The 10,374-nt window shown below is 39.3% G+C and overlaps 1 protein-coding gene across 1 annotated transcript; it reads right to left on the reverse strand.

Moving 5' to 3' along the window:
• Nucleotides 1-4,418: 4,418 nt before the first annotated feature.
• LOC139454437 (uncharacterized) lies at nt 4,419-10,129 on the reverse strand. The gene is made up of 3 exons (XM_071236140.1): nt 10,064-10,129; nt 8,138-8,499; nt 4,419-7,758 (listed from the first exon to the last, which is right to left on the reverse strand). The coding sequence occupies exons 2-3, from the start codon at nt 8,489-8,491 to the stop codon at nt 7,354-7,356; spliced, it is 759 nt and encodes a 252-aa protein (XP_071092241.1). The 5' UTR covers nt 8,492-8,499; nt 10,064-10,129; the 3' UTR covers nt 4,419-7,353.
• Nucleotides 10,130-10,374: the final 245 nt, after the last annotated feature.

The following is a 10,374-nucleotide window of genomic DNA, read 5'->3' on the forward strand; positions in this document are numbered from 1 at the left end:
CCCTTGGACACGCCAGAAACCTATGATTGTGGGTTCGAATCCCGGTTCGCCCTGATTATGTTTCTAGGTTTGTCAGCACCATACCCGTGCTCGTGGGTTTCACCGAAGTGGTAAACTTCTAAGACCTGCATCACTTCGGGCTTTCCTCCCACATTAAGCTGACACGCCGCGATATAGCTGGAATACTGTTAAAAGTTGGCGTTAAACCCAACTCACTCATTCACTCACATACGGATATGTTGACCTTATAACACATCCTCCTACTTATAAACTCTTATTCGTCCCCCGCCGTGATATTGCTGGAATATTGCTAAAAGCGGCGTAAAGCCATACTCACTCACTCACTCACTCATTATAAACTCTTACATTGTATCAGTTACCAACCGTTGACTTGAAAGTCGATAGGCCTTGCACCGAATAAATATCCCTTCATGTTAAGGTTGAATCAAAAAGTTGACGACGATCCTTCCTTTGCCAATTTTAAGAGGTGGGCAGCGGAGTTCAAGAGGTGAAGACATTAGAGACGGTCTCGAAGATGTTTCAAGATCAAGAAGACCTTCAACTGCCACGGCTAAAGAAAACATATAAATATATGATATGATAAGGGGGGCGGTCGGGTAGCCTAGTGGTTAAAGCGTTCGCTCGTCACGCCGAAGACCCTGGTTCGATTCCCGACATGGGTACGTGTGAAGCCCATTTCTGGTGTTCCCCGCCGTGATATTGCTGGAATATTACTAAAAGCGGCGTTAAACCATACTCACTCACTCACTGATATGATAAGGGATGATTGACTACTCACCATACGCGACATAGCCAATACAGTCAGCATCTCTCATAACAGAGTTGAAAACATTCTGAAGAGTGAACAGTTTCAGCACGCTAGGTTCCAAGGCTTCTGATTCCTGATTAGAAACGCTTCAGGTTCATCCTCACTAGTGAGACGTAACGTGGTTTTGAAGCAGACCCAGCTCAATGAGTTGAGTGATTTGTGACCGTGGACGAGTCTTGGCTTCCCCACTATCGGATTAAACAACAGTCAAAGCAGTTGAAACACCTGACGTCTCCTGACCCGTGAAGATTCCGGGGTAGAATTGGTCTTCAGCAACCCATGCTTGCCGTAAAAGGCGACTATGCTTGTCGTAAAAGGCGACTAACGGGATCGGGTGGTCAGACTCGCTGACTTGGTTGATATATGTCATCGATCGCAATTGCGTGGATCGATGCTCATGATATCAATCACTGGATTGTCTGGTCCAGACTCGATTATTAACAGACCGCCGTCATATAGCTGGAATATTGCTGAGTGCGGCGTTAAGCAACAAACCAACCAACCAACCAACCTGACGTCTCCTCCGACGAAAAAGGCAAAACCTGTTCCATCAGCTGGCAAGGTGACCATGATGACTTCATTTTTCTGGTTTTCCAAAGGAGTCAAACTGATGTATCTCCCGAAAGGTCAGACTATTAAAGGCCTATATTATGCTCATCTGCACAGGTAACTGCGTGTGAATGATAAGGAAAACGTCGTCATTGTAGAAAACTCACTAGCAGTGTCTGGTTCCACCAGGACAATGCAGGACAGTCTGTATTCACCAGATTTGGCCCCGTCAGTTTTCCAACTCTTCCTTAAACGTGCGGAAAGTATTGCTGGAAAAATTACGTTATTTCTTCTGTGAAGGTCATGAAAGAAGGATGTCTTCTGAACCAGTGAGATCCAGGCGTATTAAAGAATCGCTGATAAAAGAATGTGGAGGAAATCATGAAAAATAATTAGTAACCAATGAGTTGATGATTCACGTATTGGCATTTCTATCATCCGAGGCTCCAGTTAGACAAGTACGCATTGTTCCCCCTTACATTCACATTCATGTTTGTCTTCTTCATTGCAGGGGTATGAGTTATTATCTTACTGTAATATCAGCAGCAAAACCCCAAGAAATAAAGATGGCATTCTCCATGAGCAAATTTTATTGGAACATAAGGTTAACAGAAATATAAAAAAATAAAAACAAGTTATGCTCAAACGTTTAGTTTTCTGTCGACATATTGGTAAAATTTGTTATTTATCATAACAAAAAAACATATACTCGCCTAATGTATAACTAAGGCATGGTCAAAGTGCAAAATCAAATGTCAAACATATACTAGTCTAAAGTATAAACATATAAAACACAGCATACAGTGTACATAAAGGCAGTAAATACTTCGATTATTTAGCAATATGTACTTGGTATTAAGATGCTAGAAACGTCATAATAATGATAATGATTAAGACAAATGTAAATTGTATGCGCCAGTAGATAAAATCGAGAGAATTCAAAATGTTCAGCTGTATGACGGCGGCTTGTAGATAACTGAATCTGTACCAGATAAACCAGTGATTGATATCTTAAGTATAAAAACGTTTTTAACAGCAACGATGAGAATTCCTAGCCCCAATCATATAGATAATAGAATCTGGACCAGACAAACCAGTGATGTATATTATAAGCAACGCCCCAGGCACGCATTCGGCATATGATGCCACCAATCTACGAAGTCGCCTCTTACCACAAGCATATGTTGCTGGTACACTTGAAGGCGACCACGGATAGTCCATGATAGTTACGTTAGAGTGAGTGAGTGAGTTGGGTTTAACACCGCTTTTAACAGTATAGTTACGTTAGAGACAGAGCCAACATTCAGCACAGTTTCTTAATGGGTAGGTGAGACGTTAAATATAATCTCACTCACTCACTCACTCACTCACTCACAAGTGGGTGGGATGCCAACTAGGCTGTGCATTACGGATAGTGACCAATTAAGTAACGTGTAAATACATAAGCATAGTGAAGAATTACTGAAAACATTATCAATAAGAATGACTACATGCACTGATATTATTTGCTCAGAGTTTATTTACGGATTGACATGATCGGCACTTATCAGAATGAAAAGTGTATTTAATGAACAGCCTGTAAACCTTTCAACAAAACACGCCAGAAGTCAAGAAACATAAGGAGGGCATGTTAATATTCAAACCCATTCGTGACCAACTCGTGTTATTCCGGGACAAGCCGAATAGCGACTCGTGCCCGTCAACCTCTCGCTCCCAGACCCCTGGTCGGAAGGCTGTGAGATAGGGGTGTGGCCAGGGCCATGACAATGTACGGGTGCTTCAAACAAGTGTACCCCACAGAACTATCAACAAGGATGTACAATTTTTATTTTGGAATGTATCAGGGCTGATGGCTAAATTACAGGATCGTGACTTTGTAAGCTTTATATGTAAATGCGACATCATTGGATTGACAGAATCCTGGTCCAAAGATATTGACTTACTATCCATATTTCCAGATTTTAAGGTTACAACAAAACATGGAGAAAAAATATCTGACTTCGGCCGCCTTTCAGGTGGAATAGTACTTCTTATAAGAAAAAGGTATGAGAATTTTGTGAAATGGACAAAAATCCGTAAAAGTGGAATATTTGTGTTATTAGACAAAACCATGTTTAATATAGATAAGGATGTAGTGTACTCATGTGTGTATATTCACCCAGAATCGTCACGCTGGTACAGTGCGTTATCACCTGATTGTAGTAACGGTGTGCTATTGTTGCAGGAGGAGCTACTAGATGTTCTTTCTCACTGCGGCAACTATTATATTATGTTAGGTGGAGATTTCAATGCACGCACAGGTACTGAGCCGGATTTTGTTGAAGATGATATTCTTGAATATTTAGAAAATGATAATTCTTCCGTGTATAGTTTTCTACTCGACCATTTTAACATGGCACGAGCGTCAGCAGATAATGTGTTAAACAACTTTGGAAAAAGTTTGATAAATTTATGCAGTATCTTAAATATACATATCTTGAATGGAAGATGTGGGTCAGACTCAGAAGTTGGAGACTATACGTTTATTGGCCATCAAGGTGCTAGCGTCATAGATTACATAATCTGTTCATCTGGGTTGTTTGACGTATGCTGTAATTTCACCATTGTATCACGCACGGAATCCTGTCATCTTCCTGTCATGGCGAGCTTATATACTTCTGTGCAGACTAAACCCGTGCAAGCTCATGGTAATAAGAAGGCTTCCAAATTCGTTTGGGTCAATGATAAAGCTGACCAATTTATGTATAACTTGTTGAGCAGTGAATGCTACTCTTTATTAGAAAAGGCTGTTGACGAAGTGTTACACAATATAGACGAAAGTGTTAGATACATGTCAGAGGCCTTGTGCACGGCAGCAAGCGACATGAAAAGAGTGTGTACTTCTAACACATCTAGTCAACAGTGGTTTGACCGTGAATGTGAGCTACTCAAAAAGGAAAGATGTAAATATTTAAACAATTTTATGAGAAAAAAGGATAATAACTCATTATATGAGTATAATTATATTAGAAATAAATATAATAGTGTATGCAGAGAAAAGAAAACGATTTTTTTCAAAGAGAAACAGGAAAAACTTGAACGTTGTATGCGCGATTCTAAACAATTTTGGGCCACTCTTAAAGGGCTAGACACTAATCGTTATACACAAAACAATATTCCAATTGATGATTGGTTTAACTATTTCAGGGATCTGTTTTCAACTTCTACAGAGAACGAGGAAAGATGTTTTGATATCGACGAATGGAATGTATTTGATAACTCTTTTTGTCAGTTAACTTCAGATATTCTTGATTCACCTATAACAAGAAATGAAATTTCAGAAAGCATTGCAAACTTAAAAAGCAATAAAGCAGCTGGTGAAGATAATTTGATTCCTGAATTTTTTAAATATTCTTCCGATATTCTCCTCCCCTACCTTGAAATTCTTTTTAACGTTATGCTTGAAAAGACTTATTTTCCAGAACAGTGGACTCTGGGGATAGTAATTCCTTTGCACAAACAGGGATCAACTAATGTCACCAATAACTATAGGGGTATAACTCTTTTGAGTGTTTTCAGTAAGATTTTTACCAGTATTATACACAAACGTTTAGTATTTTGGACAGATTCCTTTAATAAGATAGATGAAGCACAAGCCGGTTTCAGGCATGGATACTCTACAATTGATAATGTATTTGTATTGCAGACACTTGTACAGAGATATTTAGCACGAAAAGGAGAAAAAATGTATGCTATATTTGTTGATTTTGCTAAGGCGTTTGACTCAATTAACAGAAACATGTTGTGGTCCCTTTGCAAATCTCAAGGTATCAGTAGTAAAATTGGTAAATTACTATGTTGTATATATCACAATGTGAAGGTCTGTGTTCGAAACAATAACACCTTATCTGATTCCTTCTACTGTAATATTGGGGTTAGACAAGGATGTATTCTAAGTCCATTCCTGTTTTCATTTTTCATAAATGAACTTTCGATACAAATATATGAAAATTGTAACGAGGGTATCCAACTCCATCCAGAAACTATTAAACTTTTCCTACTCCTTTTTGCTGATGATATAGTTATGTTCTCGAGCACAGTACCTGGACTTCAAAAGTTAATAAATGAACTTGAGTATTATTGTAACAAATGGAAATTGAAGGTCAATATCGATAAGACAAAGGTTGTAGTTTTCAAAAATGGAGGGAAATTATCAAAACGAGAAAAATGGCTATACAAAGGTGAAAAACTTGAGGTTGTAAGAAGTTACAAATATTTGGGGGTACATTTTACAAATCGACTTACTTGGTCACTGCATTGCAACAAAGCCGCACTACCAGCCAAAAAGATTTTAATTGGCATTTTACAAAACCTAAAACCCCTTGGAAATATTAGCTTTGAAACATTCTCTAAGATTTTCGACACTAAGATCAGTCCTATTTTACTCTATGGTGCTGAGGTCTGGGGCCTAGAGAACTATGATACAATAGAGAAGGTACATCTATTTGCGTATAAAAGATTTTTAGGAGTAAATTCCAACACTCCAAATGTTACAGTTTACGGGGAATGTGGGAGATACCCAATGTATATATTCAGTTACATAAAAGTAATAAAATATTGGATAAAATTGCTTAAAATGCCAAATACCAGATTCCCAAAGAAATGCTATAACATGATGATTCTTTACGATAGCAGAGGTAAAAATAACTGGGCCTCGGGTGTCAAAAAGATACTCCAATCTTGCGGGTATGAGTACATTTGGAGAGAGCAACATGTAACAGTACCAGATCGTTTCATATATAATTTAAGACAATGGCTAAAAGATATGTATTTTCAAAAGTGGTACTCTTCACTAAACTTATAATAATAAGTTAAAGCATTACACGTGTTTTAAATCATTCATTCTGACCGAAAAATATCTTTTGGATATAAATGTTAAGAAATTCCGAACAGCACTATCCCGTTTCAGATGTGGTTCTCATGACCTTCTAATAGAAAAAGGTAGACATTTAGCGATACCAAGGGAAAACAGATTGTGTAAATATTGTACTTGCCAAGAGATAGAAGATGAATACCATTTTTTGCTAGTCTGTCCATTGTATGCAAATATCAGAAAAGAATACATACATAACTATTTTTATCTGAATCCTAGAATAGACAAATTTTATATCCTCATGTCATCCCAAAATGAAACAGTCACAAAATATCTTTCAATGTATATATATCATGCAATGAACATCAGATCCTCTGCATTATAGATGTGATATTTTGTTACGATATATGTAATTCCTATTGCACCCATTGCTACTGTATGTATATATGTACTATAGGCCTATGGCCTTTTCAGTACTTGAAATAAAGATTGACTCGTGCCCGTCTCATGGCCATTTTTGCGACCGGGTTCCGTCTTAGCGCAAACGGGCATACCTAAAACCATTGTCAACTCGTTGCGTAATGGTTCACATACATTTCCCAATTTATTTTATATTTCAGATGCAATTTAAAGCACATCGGGACATGTGGAATTATAAAGTATGATTGAACACATTTAACTGTGTCTTTGGTATATTTGTAGATGCAAGACATATGTAAGATCAAAAAATTATTTCTGAGGGATTCTTTGATGAAGAACTTGAAATTATACGCGCATTCTGATTGGTTTGTCGTATTTTCGCACATAACATTCATCGATAGGGGGACGAGTCTTCTTGCAGGTTACGGAAAGGGGCGAGTGGTGACGTAGATTCAAACCCCGTGGGGATTCCAAAGTAGCGCAATGCTTGTCCAAACAGGCAACTTAATGATACATTGTCAATCTCTTGGTATACCAACAAAAACGTTATTACACTGAATGAAGTACCCATATCCTGACGCGCCTTCTGATTGGCTTGGCTTGCACCGTTGAGACGCATGGCGGCCCTTGAGATGGACGAGCCTTGTTGTAGATCACGGACACATGTGGTGATGAATGTTAAAACACGACAACCATTTTGATTCTATCGCCTGATGTTTTTTCCACTCATGTAATACCTGAGCATATCCTTTGGAGTCTTCCCTTGCAGTTTTGAAATACACTGTCGATACGAGACCACCTTTTTCTTGCCTTTGCCACAAGTTTGGCGATGTGGGTCGTCATCCATGCGTTTCAGCCAGGCGATTCTGATGTGCTTCTTTTTCAAATCTTTGGGTAGACTTTTCAAAAATGTGCTGATGGCTTGGTTGCTTCTACCAGCAAAGATACTACGGAGGCTTGATAACATGGGCGTTTTCTTTGGCTCACCAACATAAATTATATATCTCTTCCATAGGATTGTGAACACGCCACGTTTTGTTTTTCTAAGGTTTCTTTTAAGAAGAGAAACATTGACGCCAGTATCCTCAAATAACGTCTCACAACGTTTCTGAAATATACAAGTAAAATTTAAAAAGGTCAGTTATGAAAATTCGTTTAATCAACCAAACTCAATATTTAACTGCACAAACCTAAGTATAAATACTCAGCATCTAATGTCTAAGAGACCAACCACTTAATATCTTGTGGTGGAGGGGTTTGGGAAAAACACCATTTAGTATGACAACAAATAACCTACGTAAATATGTGCTTATGTTCAAAGCCTCGTTTGCAGCTGAGATTAAACATAAATTTATAACGTTTGCCCTCGATCACTTGTGGTTACACAATAGTAGCCATAAGGTTAGATAAAACGAAGATAATTAAGAATAACAAAGAACTTCTAAAAACATTCAAAAGCTCAAGAACTAACTAAACTGAAATTATACCTTGGTTACTGCTTCCGATGTATCCGGATGTTTTCGTGAAACAATTGGCGACTTATTTCGCCTGGAGGAACGAGGTTGGGCTTGAGCTGTAGGCAGCCCGTCCTGTTTTCTCGACAGACCAGGTTGTGATCTTCCAACAGGCCGCCCCGGAGATCCTGCCCCCTCCTTCCCTGGTTCCATCTTGATGATGAGTTCAGGTCGAGGTTCCACCCTCTCATGCTGACCCGCCGGACACCCGCAATACGTACAGTTGTGTCTGAGGACAGGCTGGGAATACCGAGGACAGTCCTCGGGGCAGTCTCGACACTTACCCCGAACAACTCCGTACTTGTCTCGGTTGATGTCCGTGACCATTGCAATGTCTGAAACGAGAACAAATAAGTTTGGCTATTTGTTGGACAGCACGACTCGGAATCGTACAGAAAAAAGGTTAAAGAGAAGCCGCCATCATGCAGCTGGACTATTCCTGAGCTGAATGCAGAGTTAAACAACAAACAATAAGTAACATTAATACTTAAATCTACCACAAACATTAAGAAATGTAATCGAGTATAACGCTGTTTCAACCGCAGTCAGCAATGTTATGACGATAACGGCCTAAGGCCTGTTCCAAATCATGCCAGGTCAAGACAAACTATTGGATGACAGCATGCATAATGAACCCTACTATCCAAATGCCACGACGAAATCACCAATGCCGCACAAAATAACAACACCCTTAACCCTTACCTTTCGTAATATTTTTTGGTCACTTCTTATCATAAAAACAACAACATGCACTTATTCTCTGAAAGGGAATTGATATCTTTTAAATCTCTGCAATTGGTCCGTCGTTCACTCGTCACGTTGAAGCTCTTTGTTCGATTCCCCACAGGGATACAATGTGTGGAGCCTATTTCTAGTGTCCTAGCCGTGATATTGCTAAAAGCGACGTTTAACTCAATTCACTCACTCACTCTGATAAGCTGCCTGGCTATATTAATAACCAAACATGTCAGTAAAGGTGACGACAACCCTTCTGATGCCATGTCAAATAATGACCTCAATAATAACGAAGTTAATCTTGCTTTTGGCGAAATCTTTATTTAGCTCAACCAAGTCATATGAAAATAATAGGTTAGACAAAGAAACAGTAATTAACCACAACTTATGCAAATGAGAATAAATTTGCCCTATTCAAATTCAAAATGTTCGCAAAGTATCCTTTACTCCGATTTTTAGATTTCATGAGTATCCATTTTGTGATCATCTGGGCCAGATTCTGAACAAGAACCCACTCGCTTTGGTCGCGCGATGAAAGCATGGCCCTGCATGTTGCACAGTGGCTTTCTTCCTTCCATTCTTTCAAAACACTTAAGGTAGCTACAATTACAGGCATGTTTGATGTTAATATCAAGCCAAAATACTGCTATAAATTCCTCTTTGTATTCTTCGTGTAGGGTGCTTAAATATGCTCCAATGTGTTGTTTGTCCATTCCTTTGAAATGTCTCCTCAGTGCTCTTCTGATTGATGCACTTTCGGCATTGCCCACATAGATTGTCCGACCATTCTCGGCAATTTTGTATGAGCCATTTAGTGCCTATCTACTTCTCCCACCCCTGTCACTCACACTGTCGCCGATACCAACAAGTGAGGTGAGGTGGGTTTAAGATTATTGCACTTATATAGCGACGTGCATGCACGCGTGTGTGTGTTTGTGTGGCTGCTTGTACTAGTCCGGACTGATGCTGATTTATAGTGCTAGCTCACTGAGATACCATGCCGCAGTTTAACATGAATACCCCACTCAGACACAGCATACTTACTCCGAGCCGACCAGTCCTTGTTTTAGCCCCTTACTGCCGAGCGCCAGACAGGGTAAGAACAAGTTCCATCTTTTAACGATAAGAGCAATTATACATAAACACTGAATAAACATGTCTTACCTGTGTGGAACGTGAGGGGTGTATTTGGGTTCTGAAATAGGAATCTAGGATGTCTGCACACTTCGTCTCCTGCACCCGGTTGTAAGACTGTGCATCTGACCTACATATAGGCGTCAGCGTTCTGGGAAATCTACTTTCTCTTCCATTGTGATAAATTCTTGGTAGTGCAGCCCTGCATAACGACAAATCAATCAGTCCTCAACGGAGGTATGCCGTCAACAACAGCTGTGATATAAGGGTCGAAGAGTGAGTGAGGTTAAAGTTTACGTCACATCGGCAGTATTTCAGCCATATCGTGACGAGAACAGCTC

Source organism: Haliotis cracherodii, unplaced genomic scaffold (genome assembly GCF_022045235.1).
Source record: "Haliotis cracherodii isolate W230 unplaced genomic scaffold, xgHalCrac1.p SCAF_10, whole genome shotgun sequence".
Classification (NCBI taxonomy): domain Eukaryota; kingdom Metazoa; phylum Mollusca; class Gastropoda; order Lepetellida; family Haliotidae; genus Haliotis; species Haliotis cracherodii.

Excerpts from the sequence above, each read along its gene's own strand:
- LOC139454437 (XM_071236140.1), bottom strand. The coding sequence starts at position 8,491 with ATGGTCACGGACATCAACCGAGACAAGTACGGAGTTGTTCGGGGTAAG. Across the intron at positions 7,759-8,137 it reads CATCGGAAGCAGTAACCAAG|AAACGTTGTGAGACGTTATT; the intron begins GTATAATTTCAG and ends TGTATATTTCAG.